Source organism: Euprymna scolopes, chromosome 11 (assembly GCF_053919585.1).
Source record: "Euprymna scolopes isolate OS-2025 chromosome 11, ASM5391958v1, whole genome shotgun sequence".
NCBI classification, from domain to species: Eukaryota; Metazoa; Mollusca; class Cephalopoda; order Sepiida; family Sepiolidae; genus Euprymna; species Euprymna scolopes.
The window spans coordinates 90,388,772-90,405,733 of NC_136492.1; the positions used below are offsets into that span (position 1 = coordinate 90,388,772).

At 36.5% G+C, this 16,962-nt stretch overlaps 1 protein-coding gene across 23 annotated transcripts in view; it reads right to left on the bottom strand.

The window, feature by feature from the left end:
- LOC145287959 (disks large homolog 1-like) overlaps positions 1-16,962 on the bottom strand; it is a 909,452-nt gene that overhangs the window by 424,978 nt on the left and 467,512 nt on the right. For 2 of the 23 annotated variants that reach the window (XM_080135932.1, XM_080135929.1), the window contains exon 1: positions 6,072-6,264. The exons of the other annotated variants lie outside the window; for them this stretch is intronic. In XM_080135932.1, the coding sequence (XP_079992058.1) occupies positions 6,072-6,116 (45 nt within the window). In that variant the 5' untranslated portion in view covers positions 6,117-6,264. Of the gene's footprint in view, positions 1-6,071; positions 6,265-16,962 lie in introns of those variants that run through there. 23 annotated transcript variants of the gene reach the window in all.

The following is a 16,962-nucleotide window of genomic DNA, read 5'->3' on the forward strand; positions in this document are numbered from 1 at the left end:
AATTTGGATTATGTGTGTGTGTGTGTGTGTGTGTGTGTGTGTGTGTGTGTGTGTGTGTGTGTGTAGGTGTGGGGTAATCTAAACAAATGAAGAGATCATTATAAATTTTGGAATATATATTCCAGACCACAGTATGGTTAGATGTAGCGAGATTCATAACTTCAGCTGTGACAACAGAATATTCTTTTCATTCTTTTGACTCTCTGGTATATATCCGACACAGATATAATCAACCAAGAACCACATTCGTCTATATAAAAACATAAGATATTAACGGATATATACTCAAAAGTCAAAACAATGAAAAGAATATGCTGTTGTCACAGCCCTATTCATAACTTTGACCCCAGTGGCTGCCATTTGATACTCTTCCAACTGAGCCATCAAAACTTTTACTGGAAGCAAAGAAAATTATATCGTCTTAAATAAAAATATTCATTTTGTTTACGATTTTTTTTTTAACTGATAACTGAAAAGAATTTAATTCCTTTTACAGAAGAATTTTGCTCTGCTAAGTTGAAACCATTTCTCCAATCATATATTATACAAAGCAAGATGCAGAAAAATCCGTAAAGTAGTTGCTATCTAGAAAAGAAAAAAAAATGGATTCTCCAGTAGTATCGATAAATTAGTACTTTTTTTTTTTTTTTTTTTTTTTTAGCGAAGAATATGGAAGAAAGAAATGATAATTTTACGAAAGAATCAGATGCCCTAGGGATTAAAGATGTCAGAGGTGAGGAAATGAAGAAACGTGATCTTTTGAACGAGTGCATATGCTATTAAAGAATAATCTCTAAAGTGGTTATTTTCGAGAAACTTTTAGAAGAAATTTTCAAGTTGTTATTTTTGTTTTCTTGGCAAAGTGCAAAGGCTTTCTACTATTTGCAGTCTTAAACATAAAACCGGTAGCTGCACATAAAATGGCAGAATGAGCTCACCTATTTTAAGAAGCGATACAGGAAATGATACTTTTATAACAATACATAATGTGATTTAGAGATGTGCCTCTTTTTTTTTTTTTTGTTTTTTTTTATCGAATCAATCTTCACTGATGCTTGAGCTGTGTTTAATCAAACGATGCCACATGGAAAATTAACTAAAATCAATTTGTTATAGTTGTTTCTCATTTTTGTAAATTGATTGAACAGCAATAAAACCTCCAGTAGCAACAATCACAACTGATCACTTTGATGAGAACTTCTGGCTCAAGTGGAAAGAGAAAAGAGAAACAAAGCTGCATCGATATATATAATCTGGTTCAATTCAGAAAATGGACACTTGAAAGATAATGTTAATAAACAGCTTACAGTTTTTTCAATAATGAAAATTAAGTTAAGCATCTTAAAAAAAATATACTTAGCACTCATGAGATTTAATGGCAACATTAAGTGATAGAATTAGCTTCTTAGCTAGTTTTGGTTTGGCTGTTTTTGTTTAATGGCATATCAACCAATTAATTCAATTTTGCACAATACACACACCGTATTTTTATATACACTGCATATGCACACAAGATATCAGTTTCCAAGTTAAATCACTTGCATAATGGTTTTTAAAAAGGACACTTTATTAATTCACTATTTTTTTTTAATTGTTTCTTAATGCGATAATGGTTTTCATTTTAATTAGTGATAGGACAATTCCAATATTTTTCTGATTCTAACACAATTACAGATTCTGTTTCAGATTCTTTATAAATCTCAAAATATTTAACAATAGACTTGTTATTTTCCCTGTAGATTGTAAAAACACGTTTTAAATGTGCAGGTATTTACTTAAACTTGTGGGGGTGGAATGATATATAGGTTTCAGTTTTGCAGGCATAACTACCAGTAAAATAAATATTAATTCATCGTTACTACCAACAGTGGAAGATTTTATTGTAAAAAACAAAAAAAAAAACAAAAAAAAAAAACAAAAAACAATAGTTTTGAGGATTGGGAAAAAGGCACAATTTTTTCTGATTCAGACATCCCCAAAACTTCCAATTTTTCAAATTCCTGATTCAGATTCATAGTCCAAACACTAATTTCAAAAGAACAAATACTTCTGTTTCACAATACTGTTTCATTTCCAAGACAAATATTTAGCATTTGTGTTCAAATGTTCCTTTCTTTAGAATACTTTATTTTCAACAACTTGTGATCTATTTCCAAATGGCAAGTGAAAAGACAATTTATTTTTTATTTGCAGACTGTTATCCTTATCTTCATAGTTCTTGTTTTATCACGGTTTTGGCCAACTCATCCTTTATCCTTCTTTAGGTGATTAACTGCGACGTGATATGAAATGCTGAGTCTCATAACTGTATCCCCAGTAATTACTACCTTCCATAATTATTGCTGTCTAACTACGTTTTGATGAGACTCGGATGAGTTGGCCGAAACGTGATGAAACAACAACAACAACTATCAAGATGAGGATAACAGTCCGCAAATAAATAAATAAATAAATTACTCATCTAAAAGGATTCCAATGAAAAATGATTATTTCTTTTCCTTTCTTTACATTTACAGAAAATAAATCTGATTCAAAATTACCAAAATGTTAATGTTTAGCTATTTAAATAAACGAGGAAAACTTTGTACCGTGTTTTTACAAAGTTATACATAAAAGGTCTATTATTTCAAATTAATGTTTAAAATTTTATGCAGTGAATTTGGTGTGAAGTGATAGAGCTGGCAAAGCCAGATGGTATTTTCATAAATGTAAAATGTATATTTATGGCAAGTAAACGATTGAGCCGATCTAGCTAGAATTTTGTATGGACCTTTATTATAACAAGGTGCAGCAAACTAAGTATGGTGGTATCCATTCGATGCACAGTTAGAGATCAATAGAAATTAGTCACCACAATACCACACTTACTCCAAAAGATTTCTCAGAAACTACAGAGCTGATATTAAAAAAAACTAAAAATATGCATGGGCATTGATCTTCTGTATCGTAAAACATTTGTTCACTAACATTAACAATTCGTACAGATATCACGAAAAATTGAATCATAGGAAAGCCTTTAAAAAATACCTGTGTGACTCCTGGAGATTGAACCTTCTTTATGATCTACGGACCCACCCTCAAACCTACGGTTCAGATTCTTGTAATGCAGAGCCAACCCTCTTTTTCTTAGTAGAGAAAAAGGAGCATGTTTTCAACACTCGAAGAAGGTCGTAGGTTGCAGCGACTGAAACATTGTACTAACAACACCCAAGATGAGAATAATAGTCCGATTAATCAACATAACATAAGCATTCACATCTCATCTCAAAAATTCAGAATGGTATTTGTTATGACAAGGTGCAGTGAACTAAGTATTGTTGTATCTATTCAATACACTGATAGGAAATAGTAAGGATTAATAGGGATTTTCATTTAATGCAAAAAACGAGCACAAAAAAAAAAAAAAAAAAGAATAAAAGTGCATACATTACTCGGTTACCTAGAATACTTATCCCATAATAATTTCATAAGTATATTTCGCAGATATTATTGAAACATTAATTTAGTTAATTTTTTTTTTTTTTTTTACATAATATAACTCCAAATTTAATCTAGAACAATTGTTTGCTGCATTAACTTTTTTTTTTTTTTTTTATCTAGCCTATTTATAAAAAAAGTGAAGCGTGCACCGTGAGTGCACAGTGAATGAAGCATTAAAAAATGACTAAGTTAAGCATCCCCCCCTTTACCCCAAAATGTCAAATCCTGGTGAAAATGAACAAACAGTGCAATTTTAAGCCTTAACATACGTAAATTTGAGTTCTCCACCATGCAAAAAAAGAAATGACAAAGTCCATCATTTGCACCATCACCCCCATTTAACCCCCAAAGTCCCCAAGGCCTTAACATATTTAAATTTGAGTTCAGCACCATGAAAAACTGCTAGACATACACAGAAAATTTTGGACAAATATGGTAAAATAGTCCCAAAAATGGAGTGTTTTTATTAATCCTAAAAGAGCCCCTGGAACACATGCAAGAGTTCTCGCGAAGTATAGACAAACAGAATCATAAAAATCTGTTAGTTACAACTTTTCAGAAAGGTTATAAAAATCCAAGGCATCAATTTTTTTTTTTTAATAAGTACAAAAGTGTCAATTTTAGCCATTTTAACCCGAAAAGCACCCCTAGGGGGAGCAACTGGAGTTTTCCCAGAAAATCCGTTCTGTTACTTTTTTTTACTCATATCATGTTTAATGTTTGTGCAAAATTTCAAAAACTTTCAAGGTGTAGTTAAGGATGAATTTATAAGTCAACCTTCCTTTTGTCGAAGGACAAAAAAAAAAAAGTTGTGGTGAGTGTTCACACCACTAAATGGTAAAGTTCACCCTATTAAATAATGTGGCCACACTACTTAGTGCTGTCAAGTATATCTAGATTCCATAATTCATCATGATCGGTTCATTAGTTAAGGAGTGAATACTATACATGGAAATATATAAAAATTTATTTGAAATTTTTAGAAAACCAAATAATGTCATAATTTTTTATTGAATGAATAACATTCTCTGATTTTCGTTATAAGACATAAATTTTATTGATTTAACAAAATTATATAATTTGTTTTTTATTTTAATTTTCAATTTAACATTACGAAATAATGTTTTGAAAGATGTAATCGAGCTCCTTCTGTAAACATAAGTTAATGTTATTTTTTGGTGATAATGACAGCTACTTTATTAGCTATGTGAAGCATTTCGTAAGACTATGAGAATTACCTCCCTTACGTTAGATTATATCATACCCCGTGTTTTAGAGACGATATTTTATTTCATATATAAGACGCAGAGAAAGAGAAATAAATACTATATAATCCTCAAATAATATTCTAAGAACACTTGTAAATATTTATTTAAAATCTAAAAAGTTATAAAAAGCAATAGAATCACAATAGAATACGTTTATCAAATTGTAAAAAACAAAACAAGTGCATATGTATTTAGAACTTTACAAAGAAAAGATGAGGAAATGTGGAGAGTTCTTTATATCCTAACAACTGAAGTAGATGCCACAAAAGGGTTACTTTCAAAACTTACACGTGTTAAGATTAAGTAATTGGTAAACGTTAAATTTATGTTGCAGTAAAATTATTTTAAAAAACTTTGTTTTTAAATTTATTAGATTATGTCCTATTTGTGTTTGAAATATGCTCTTTGCACACACACACACACACACACACGCATTTAAAGAGTGTAGAGTTTTCGACTGAATGTGTGTGTCAATTTGATATAAATATATGTACACATACATTTAATGAGTACTTTTATATACAAACACAGTTAAGTATTTCAAAGTGTTTATATATATATATATATATATATATGTACACACACACAGGAACAGAAAAAAATCGTGTGTGTGTGTGTATATATATATGTACACACACAGTGTAATCCGGATATAAGAGACCTGAATATAAGAAAAACGGATATAAGAGATTTTCTCTGTTCCCAAATTAGAATGCGTTACTGTACAGTGTAACCCGGATAAGTCTCATATCCGGGTTACACTGCATATATATATATATATATATATATATATATATATATATACACACACACACACACACACACATTCGATGAGTGTATAAACAATTTTTTTTAAACAGGATTTTAAATGCATTGTTTGCAGGACATTTTTGTTAGTTTTATGTATATTAAACACATCATGAGAAACAGCAGGTTAGAATATATACAATTACACAAAAACGCACGTGTGTGTGTGTTTATATATCTATATATTATATACACTAGACCTTTTAACCCATTAAAAACGGCAAAAAAGTTATAGCGCGATTTAGAGTGAGTTCTTTGTCAAATTGATGGTTGCTCATAGTTAAATTTGTGCTAATTTTTGCCTTAAATACTAATCCTTATTAATCCCTAATTGTGCGTCGAACAGCTACCATAATTCTTAGTTTACTGCGCACCTTATATGACAGAAGTCCACACAAAATTTCAGCCAGATCTAACCAATAATTTCCAAGAAAAAGTGTAACGGACAAACAAGTATAATATGGATATGGGCGTGTGTTTTGGATTAGCAAAAGAAAAAAAAAATGTTCCTCATACCCATTTGAGTGGATGCACTCTGCAGCGTCCCAATGTTGTACCCATGCATAGAGAGTTGAATTTCCACACATGCAAGGAAAAGTTATAAACAGAGCAGCTGATGCTCCAGCATAGACTCCTGTGCTACGATCCACCGCGTGGTATGGGGGACTGGTCTGCGAGATGATAGTATTCAATCTCAGCTTCGACTGACACCGGGTCAGTTGGAAAAGGTGCTAAGCAGTCTGCGGTAGCAGGAGTAATGGTAAAACGATTGAGAAGAAAGCTAGGTTGCGAATCAATAACAAAACTTTTAGGAAAAAAAAAAAAAAAAAAAAAAAAAGTCAATTCTTGCAAAGTACAGAGTGTTCTTCCCCTCGGAATGAATTACTTCGGATGGTTGAAAAGGAATAACAGCGATTGAACTAGTTGGATGCGGAGGGGGGGGGGATCAATTTTTCTTCATCATCATCTTACATGGCAGCATCTTTAAAGCAGAAGAACAAACCACAAGGATTTCCATAAATCAAGGAGAAAAGTCATAATTAGGATGCCAATGACAAATTGTATACAGCATAATCATGTTGACACATAGGTTCTCACTGAAGTTAAGCAATGCTGAGTGGTCACTACTAAAATGGGTGACCATTTGATAAAACAAAGTGCGTGTGTGTGTGTGAGAGAGAGAGAGAGAGAGAGAGAGAGAGAGAGAGAGAGAGAGAGAGAGAGAGAGAGAGAGAGAGAGAGAGAGAGAGAGAGAGAGAGAGCTCTTTGCTTATGGTTTCCAGTCATTTTTTTTATTTCTTGCCACTGGATTCAAGCAATACCAGTTTTAAAAAAAGAGTGATTGGCTTTACAAGATCCAACCTCTAGAGGCTCGCTTACAGGGACTATCCATTGTCTCTGGAGATTGAATGAAAGCCGAAAGTAATATAAAAAATTTAAAAAAATTGATTATGGTAAATTCAAAATGAAGTAAAATGCGTATACATGAGTTAACATTCAAACTCATTTGAAATATGACATTGTCTAATCACATCATGCTTGTTTTAGAATTTGACTTCCAAAGTAATCTATCTCTGGCCAGGTCTTCATGTATCCCTCTTTTCTCAAATCCATCTATCACTTCCTCTCTTGTTTTTCTTTTGCTTTCTCCTTGTGTCTGCACTGTCCTACATCTACATGCCTTAGAAAATTTTATCTCGTTTACTAAAGTTTGCAATTTTATTTTAGGAAATCACTCTAGAGTAGGCATGAAGGTAATAAATGCAAGGAGGTAATACATGCAAGGAGGTAATAAACAAAACCCAAAGTACTGTAAAAAAAAAAATAAAATAAAAAAGACAATGATAAGTGTTAGATGAATTATTCCAACACAGAAAACAGCAGTTCTTCCCCATTTGTCAGAAAGCTTGCTCATGAAATGTGAGAACTAAAGGACAAACTGAGGGAAGTGAGAGTTATGCAGCTGCCGAAAGAAAACCCAAAATCTAATTTCTATTTAAAATCAGGTTGACAAGAAAGTTCTGGCAGTTTTTAACTCTTAAATTCGGATGAACATATCTCGGCTCAAACAAATTTATTCATCGAAATGCACACCATCAGAATCAATATACATTTGGCAACACAAAAGTTTATTTATGCCAGTAATATAAAAATCTTTTGTTCTGGTGGTGATAAAGTCGCTGAAGGCGTTTTTTGATATTGCTTAGGTTTTTGAAGCATTTCTCATGCAGAAAGTTGTCAAGATGCTTGAAAAAGAAGTAGTCGATAGGTGAGAAATTTGGAGAATATGTCGGATGAAGCAGAGTTTTGTAGCCCAGTTTGTTCACCTTCTGCAGAGTTGGTTTAGCAATGTGCGGTCGGGCATTGCCGTGAAGGAAAAGTAAGCCTTTTCTATTGACTAATGGTGAGTGTTGTTGTCAAAGTTTCCGATGCATTCAGAAAAACTAATGGATGAGACCGGTCGCAGACCACTGAACAGTCAGCATGACCTTGTTTTAGTGCAAATCTGGTTTCGGCAGGTGTCATGGAGCTTTGTTGACGTTTAACCACTGAGCTGAGTTGTCATAAAGAACCTATTATCGCAAGTCACAACCCGGTCAAGAAACAGGTCGTTCTTGTTGCGTAAAAGAAGGGAGGATGACATAACAGTATTTCCGCACGAGGCACCCATTTATCAATTTTTTTTGTCTTTTTGATTTCTTTCACGTGGTTGGAAATCGTCATATTCGTTATGTCTAATTCAGAAGCAAGTTCTTAAACAGTTGTGCATGGATTGGCTTTGACTAAGGCTCTTAACTGATCATTGTCAGCATCCGATGGCTAATAACTATACGTATTATCTTCAAGACTCGTCAGTTTCGAGTCAAACACTTTGTTGATATCGCAAGCTGTTTCAGCAGCTTTTCGGCCTAGCTTGAATTGAAATAAGAAAATTGTGTGAATTTGCCTTTTTTTCATCATGTATTCAGCATTCTGAAAAGACAGTTTTACAGCGAAAAACGCTCTTTAAAATTATATTAAGTAAAGCTATTAACGAAAACTTATTTGAAAATACATCATTTAGAATCAAAATTCCAGAAGAACTTTCTTGTCAACCTAATATGAACAAATTATATTTGGTTTAACGTCTGATTTTACAGGCTAGCATCTGTTGAATGGCTTTTAGGAATTGATTTTCAAACTAACTTATCTCTGATCAGGTCTTTATTTATCCCTCTTTCTTTCAAACCCATCTTTATCACTTTCTTCCTTGTTCCTCTTGGCCATTCCCTGTCACTTCCAACTGTTCTACATCTACTAACCCAAGAACTCTCATCAATTCTTTCATTGTGCCCAAACAAACAAAGTCTCCTGAACTGCATACAGCTTATACTGATCGGATGTAATCTTCCCTTAAGATTATCGTAAGATCTTAGTCTGTCTTAATACCCACATAACACATCCATTGTATAATTTTCATATCATTTCTCTCCATGCAACACATGTCCTCAACTGTCGAAGTTACTGTTAAGTATCTAGTGTCTTGCCTGCCAACAATTTAGATCTTACTCATATTAAAATGAACTATCTCAAAAATCGGATCATACATCAAATAGAATTCTCTGATAATCGTAGACTTAAAAATATTCATTTTATTTATTTCAAAAGTATTTAGAAAAATTATTTTAACGTTAAGGATTCAATCATGGAATTTCATGGGGTCACACTAGTAATACAGGGTGACCTACTTAAAAGTATCCCGATATATCTAATCTTTCTCTAATCAATTTTGTTTTCATATTAAGCGGCCTACTTAAAAATAGCCCAATCTATCTAATCTTTCTCTTAACGACAAACTGACACCACAAGACAAAATGCAATTCTTCCAACAAGATAGCGCTACATGAGATGTCTCACAGATCACAGACACGAATTCATGACATGTTTACAAAAGAGAACAATAAGCAAAGAGTTATAGTCTCCACGTTCCCCAGATTTGTCATGTGATTTTTATTTTTGAGGGAACTTCAAAACCAAAAGTTTATGCAAATAATCCTCACACTCTAAGCCACCTAAAGGAGAACATTACCAACGCTATTAGGAGAATCACCAGAGAAGATCTACAGGCATTATCTGCAAATGTTAAACGTGCCCTGAAATGCATAGATGTAAACAGGGAGCACTTTCAGCATCTTTTATGATGCTACACGTAATTTAAACAATAAAAGAATGCTCCTCCTCTCTACTACATTTTATGGGCTACTTTTAAATGGGCCACCTTGTATAATACACTTATATAAAAAAAACTAGCGTGAGTTGCCCAGGTGTTGGAGGTGTGCGTTGAGAAAAAAAAAAGTGGTAGTAGGTAGGTAGGTAGGTAGGCTTGAACACGTACCGTGAAGGAGGAAAAGAATGTGAAATAAAGAAATGACGTGTTTGCTGTTGGGCCCATCACCAAACCGGAAGTGAAGTATGTTTAAATTAAGGCTAGTCAATCAAAAAGAGAGGATAACTTTCGAAAATATCAGCAAAAACAGCGACCCCTCCCTGTAGAAAAGTGCCCCGTTGAGGGTGAAGGAATTAATGTTTTTGTCCAATTTTTTGACATTTGTCATCGAAAGTGATCTCATGAAAATCGGTCCCCCCCCTGTCGAAAGTTTTAGGCAGACATACAAACATACGTACATATATTTAAACAGACCGGTGAGATTTATATAAAAGATTATATATATAAGTTCTTTCATTTTCTTTTTATTTGGGAGTCACCACTTACCAAGGTATGAAGGCCACTCGAGGATATGGATTAATGAACGAAACGTGGCAGGGTAGTACTTGTTTACATTGGAGTTGAAGGTTACCATGTTGTATTTAACAGGGTAGCAGGCCAGCGAAACAGTGTTTCATAGGCGAGTAGTTCTGGGAAAGAAACTTTGCTCATAAAATCTGCGTTAAGATTTAGGTACAGTTAGAGAATGAGGGAAATCATATATAGTGGTTTATAACTAGTCGAGTTTTCTTTGTGAAAGTTTGGCAAGAGGAGTACCATAGATTGATGTTCAGTCAAGCACTTGCCATAAAAATAACGTTAAGTTATATAATAATATAATCATAAAATGCTAATAAAATAAGGAAACTAATTTGCTAAGGATAATACTTCAGGTTTTTCCAAATAATTCTATTTTTGGCATAATTTTTTTTTAAATCTTAAATATAGCAGAAACTCCCAATTGTTCACTAGTTTTCTTTCTCACTCAGAAAATAATTAACTCACTTCAGTGGAATCTTTTGTTATCTAGAATGAATAATTAAAACCAACGTGCAGTTAAAAAAACAAAACAAAAAAAAACTGATATCTCATTTAGCATCAGCAAGATTACATGAAAAAGTATCTCTAAAACAATCAGTGCTGCAGTGATTAGAACATAGCACGATATATATATATATATATATATATATAAAAAGCGAAAATGTGTGTATGTATGTTTGTATGTCCACTAAAAACTTTTGACAGACACGACGAAAATTCACAAACTTGGTATCATATCGAAGCGCCATCCTTCGCTCGAAAAATATCGAAAAATTGGCCAAAAACGTTAATTTTTTCACCCCGAAATCGACAATTTTCGACAGCGCTACATGAGATATCAACAAAAACGGTCCTCTCGTGATGACGACCGGTTCTACGCATGCGTCAGATGACATCATGACCTGATTTACTTTAAATAGTTGAAAAACTGACTAAATTTCATGTACGTTGTGTTAGGTCAGTTGGTTAGCGCATTGGTTCATTATCTAAACGTTTTGGGTTCAAATTGTGGTGTGAGATGTCTTCTTTTTTTTTTTTCGATTTTTTTAATTTAAATATTGAACCAGTGTTATTTAAGCCATTTTTCACGTAACGTTCGTTTTTCTGTTTTTTTACTTTGCTTATTCTTAGTGACACCCAAAAACACCCGGGTACCAACCGATTTTTTAAATTTTAATATCGAAACAGGCTTATTTAAGCCATTTTTCACGTGTTCGTTTTCCTGTTTTTTTTTTTGTTTTTTCGATTTTTACATTTAACATCGTTCGTTTGCCTTACGTTAGTTTTTTTTGAGGTTTTGATTACCCCTCCCCCCGCTTAAGTTTTAACGTTATTTTCTTTTTTTACTTCGCTTATAACAAACCGGGTCATTGACCTCATTTGCTGAATAGCCGTGCGCGCACCTGTCAATTTGGTTCTTACTTAAAAAAATTCAAACATCTTTCAGTAACTCATTCTGGCTGGCCGATTTTATTTTCAAACTTCGCCTCAGGGCTTCGGGTTCGATCCTACCAACTTTACCCCCTCCCCCGGGTTTCTTTTTTATTTAACAGCACACACACCTCCAAATACCTGGGCAATGCCGGGTACCTCCGCTAGTATATATATAAAAGGGTTCAGTTTGAGAGCTATCACAATGTAGTTACAGCAACGATCTCTGTAGTAGAATAAATAACAAGAGACATTGAAAAGAAACAAAGAGACAGATTGCAGGGGAGATAGAAGAGAGATAGGAGGGAGAAGAGAGAGAGAGATAGGAGGGAGAAGAGAGAGAGAGATAGGAGGGAGAAGAGAGAGAGAGATAGGAGGGAGAAGAGAGAGAGAGATAGGAGGGAGAAGAGAGAGAGAGAGAGAGATAGGAGGGAGAAGAGAGAGAGAGAGAGAGATAGGAGGGAGAAGAGAGAGAGAGAGAGAGATAGGAGGGAGAAGAGAGAGAGAGAGAGAGATAGGAGGGAGAAGAGAGAGAGAGAGAGAGATAGGAGGGAGAAGAGAGAGAGAGAGAGAGATAGGAGGGAGAAGAGAGAGAGAGAGAGAGATAGGAGGGAGAAGAGAGAGAGAGAGAGATAGGAGGGAGAAGAGAGAGAGAGAGAGATAGGAGGGAGAAGAGAGAGAGAGAGAGATAGGAGGGAGAAGAGAGAGAGAGAGAGAGATAGGAGGGAGAAGAGAGAGAGAGAGAGAGATAGGAGGGAGAAGAGAGAGAGAGATAGGAGGGAGAAGAGAGAGAGAGATAGGAGGGAGAAGAGAGAGAGAGATAGGAGGGAGAAGAGAGAGAGAGATAGGAGGGAGAAGAGAGAGAGAGATAGGAGGGAGAAGAGAGAGAGAGATAGGAGGGAGAAGAGAGAGAGAGATAGGAGGGAGAAGAGAGAGAGAGATAGGAGGGAGAAGAGAGAGAGAGATAGGAGGGAGAAGAGAGAGAGAGATAGGAGGGAGAAGAGAGAGAGAGATAGGAGGGAGAAGAGAGAGAGAGATAGGAGGGAGAAGAGAGAGAGAGATAGGAGGGAGAAGAGAGAGAGAGATAGGAGGGAGAAGAGAGAGAGAGATAGGAGGGAGAAGAGAGAGAGAGATAGGAGGGAGAAGAGAGAGAGAGATAGGAGGGAGAAGAGAGAGAGAGATAGGAGGGAGAAGAGAGAGAGAGATAGGAGGGAGAAGAGAGAGAGAGATAGGAGGGAGAAGAGAGAGAGAGATAGGAGGGAGAAGAGAGAGAGAGATAGGAGGGAGAAGAGAGAGAGAGATAGGAGGGAGAAGAGAGAGAGAGATAGGAGGGAGAAGAGAGAGAGAGATAGGAGGGAGAAGAGAGAGAGAGATAGGAGGGAGAAGAGAGAGAGAGATAGGAGGGAGAAGAGAGAGAGAGATAGGAGGGAGAAGAGAGAGAGAGAGATAGGAGGGAGAAGAGAGAGAGAGAGATAGGAGGGAGAAGAGAGAGAGAGATAGGAGGGAGAAGAGAGAGAGAGATAGGAGGGAGAAGAGAGAGAGAGATAGGAGGGAGAAGAGAGAGAGAGATAGGAGGGAGAAGAGAGAGAGATAGGAGGGAGAAGAGAGAGAGATAGGAGGGAGAAGAGAGAGAGATAGGAGGGAGAAGAGAGAGAGATAGGAGGGAGAAGAGAGAGAGATAGGAGGGAGAAGAGAGAGAGATAGGAGGGAGAAGAGAGAGAGATAGGAGGGAGAAGAGAGAGAGAGAGAGACAGGAGGGAGAAGAGAGAGAGAGAGAGACAGGAGGGAGAAGAGAGAGAGAGAGAGACAGGAGGGAGAAGAGAGAGAGAGAGACAGGAGGGAGAAGAGAGAGAGAGAGAGAGACAGGAGGGAGAAGAGAGAGAGAGAGAGACAGGAGGGAGAAGAGAGAGAGAGAGAGACAGGAGGGAGAAGAGAGAGAGAGAGAGACAGGAGGGAGAAGAGAGAGAGACAGGAGGGAGAAGAGAGAGAGACAGGAGGGAGAAGAGAGAGAGAGAGAGACAGGAGGGAGAAGAGAGAGAGAGAGAGACAGGAGGGAGAAGAGAGAGAGAGAGACAGGAGGGAGAAGAGAGAGAGAGACAGAAGGGAGAAGAGAGAGAGAGACAGGAGGGAGAAGAGAGAGAGAGACAGGAGGGAGAAGAGAGAGAGAGAGAGAGAGACAGGAGGGAGAAGAGAGAGAGAGAGAGACAGGAGGGAGAAGAGAGAGAGAGAGAGACAGGAGGGAGAAGAGAGAGAGAGACAGGAGGGAGAAGAGAGAGAGAGACAGGAGGGAGAAGAGAGAGAGAGACAGGAGGGAGAAGAGAGAGAGAGACAGGAGGGAGAAGAGAGAGAGAGACAGGAGGGAGAAGAGAGAGAGAGACAGGAGGGAGAAGAGAGAGAGAGAGACAGGAGGGAGAAGAGAGAGAGAGACAGGAGGGAGAAGAGAGAGAGAGAGAGACAGGAGGGAGAAGAGAGAGAGAGACAGGAGGGAGAAGAGAGAGAGAGAGAGACAGGAGGGAGAAGAGAGAGAGAGAGACAGGAGGGAGAAGAGAGAGAGAGACAGAAGGGAGAAGAGAGAGAGAGACAGGAGGGAGAAGAGAGAGAGAGAGACAGGAGGGAGAAGAGAGAGAGACAGGAGGGAGAAGAGAGAGAGACAGGAGGGAGAAGAGAGAGAGAGAGACAGGAGGGAGAAGAGAGAGAGAGAGAGACAGGAGGGAGAAGAGAGAGAGAGAGAGACAGGAGGGAGAAGAGAGAGAGAGACAGGAGGGAGAAGAGAGAGAGAGACAGGAGGGAGAAGAGAGAGAGAGACAGGAGGGAGAAGAGAGAGAGAGAGAGAGAGACAGGAGGGAGAAGAGAGAGAGAGAGACAGGAGGGAGAAGAGAGAGAGAGAGACAGGAGGGAGAAGAGAGAGAGAGACAGGAGGGAGAAGAGAGAGAGAGACAGGAGGGAGAAGAGAGAGAGAGACAGGAGGGAGAAGAGAGAGAGAGACAGGAGGGAGAAGAGAGAGAGAGACAGGAGGGAGAAGAGAGAGAGAGACAGGAGGGAGAAGAGAGAGAGAGACAGGAGGGAGAAGAGAGAGAGAGACAGGAGGGAGAAGAGAGAGAGAGACAGGAGGGAGAAGAGAGAGAGAGACAGGAGGGAGAAGAGAGAGAGAGACAGGAGGGAGAAGAGAGAGAGACAAGAGAGAGAAGAGAGAGAGACAGGAGGGAGAAGAGAGAGAGAGACAGGAGGGAGAAGAGAGAGAGACAGGAGGGAGAAGAGAGAGAGAGACAGGAGGGAGAAGAGAGAGAGAGACATGTATGATTTAAAAACAAACAAAACACGAAAAGAAAAAGAAAATAGTGGGTAGTCGAAATTTCGAGTGAATGCCGAGATTAAAGACGAATGAAACATGTGAGAATAATTCTAAGGAAATGTGTTGAATGATGCACTTAACGTTAAGCAACAACGGGAGCAGTCAATGACAGGTGCCAGGGGGCAAGTAACCCTGCCAACTCCCCCGCATACGAGAAAAGTTGGTGTCGAGAGTATTTACAACCAGCACCATCTATAGACCTGGATAAAAAAAAGCAAGAAAAACATCTCCAATAGGATTTTTTTAGAATGCAAAACGCTTGCACAGCTCGTCTTTTCGTTGTTGAATAAAGCAAAAGGAAATCCCCCAAAATGTAGAAAGTTGGATCAATGGTTTCGGTTAATAAGAGTTGGTAGTAGGAGTTCCAACTTCAAAAATTGATGAACATAAAAAATACAGTAGTAGCGAACAACATAACACACGTACTTGGTGAATGAAAATGAACGACGAGTCAGGAAAAACAAAAACAAAAAAAACAGGTGCCTATATACCGGTGAACGTATATCTAAATATATAAATACGAATGTTGGGTTAATTTTTTGCACAAATAGTAAAAACGCCCAGCTTTAAATTAATTAATCCCCCCTTTCTTAGAAATGTTTATAAATTTACAAGAATATATGGCCATTATTCAATGAGTGCATAATCGCACTGACACATCGGTTCTAGTTAGATCAGTGATTAAGCAATGTCGAGTTTGGTCAGTATCAGATGGGTGACCAGTTGGGAATATCAAGCACTGCATGTAGGAGGACGTTGACACTTCTCTGCAAGAGTTGCAAAAACCTAATATCGTCATCTTCCCTGATCGGATGGATATATATATATATATGACTGCTTGTAAATGTGATATACTCAAGAAACTTCCCCCAAAGGAGGAAGCTGGTTTAACAATGCCGCTTTTTTTTTTTTTTTTTTTTTCTTTAAAATTTTTTTTTTGTTATTGGTCAATGAAAAAATCCCGAGAGAGAATAATAATACAGACAAATCCGATTTGTAATATAGCTAAACTAAACACTACTTAGATATAAAAGAAATCATAAACAATACACCCAAACATCTAATGATGATTTCTTGAACGATTATGTGTAGCTTACCTACTGCAGATTTATTCTTATTAGTGATGGGACGATTCCAATATTTTCCCCGATCCCAATACAATTACAGATTCCGTACTAAATTCCGGATTCCAATAAATTACCAATTCTGATTCTTTATAAATCTCTAAATATATAACTATAAAGTTGTTATTCCCCCTCCCCGATTACCATAAAAACACATTTTAAATGTTTCGACATTTTCTCAAATGTCTAAACATACTTGTAGGAGGAGGTGATGTATAAATTTTAGTTTTGGTGTTAATTTAAAAGCAATAAACATTGATTATTTTATTATTACTACCAGCAATGGAAGATTTACTTTGAAACAAAAACAAAATCAAAAAAAAGAAAAAAATTAAAAGGCATCGGTTTTGTTTTTTCCAATTTCAAAACCCCCAACAGTTCCGATTTTTCTGATTGTGATTAATCGTCTTAAAACTAATTTTTATATATCTAAATGAATAAATTTGAAAGTTGGATACACTTGTCAAACTAATATCAAAATCGAAACAACCTAAGTTAATTTAACTTTACACACTAGACGCACCAACTTAATATACTGCTTATGTGGATAAAATATCAGTCGCAAGGTTAACATATTTGCATATTAGTTTATTAATCAACTATTATGGGTTATTGTAATTTCAGCACGATCTTCCAATGACCCACAAAACCAGACCATCAAAGGACGTCCTTTAGTCTTTCTTTGCACATTTACTGATACTGTATACGACACCT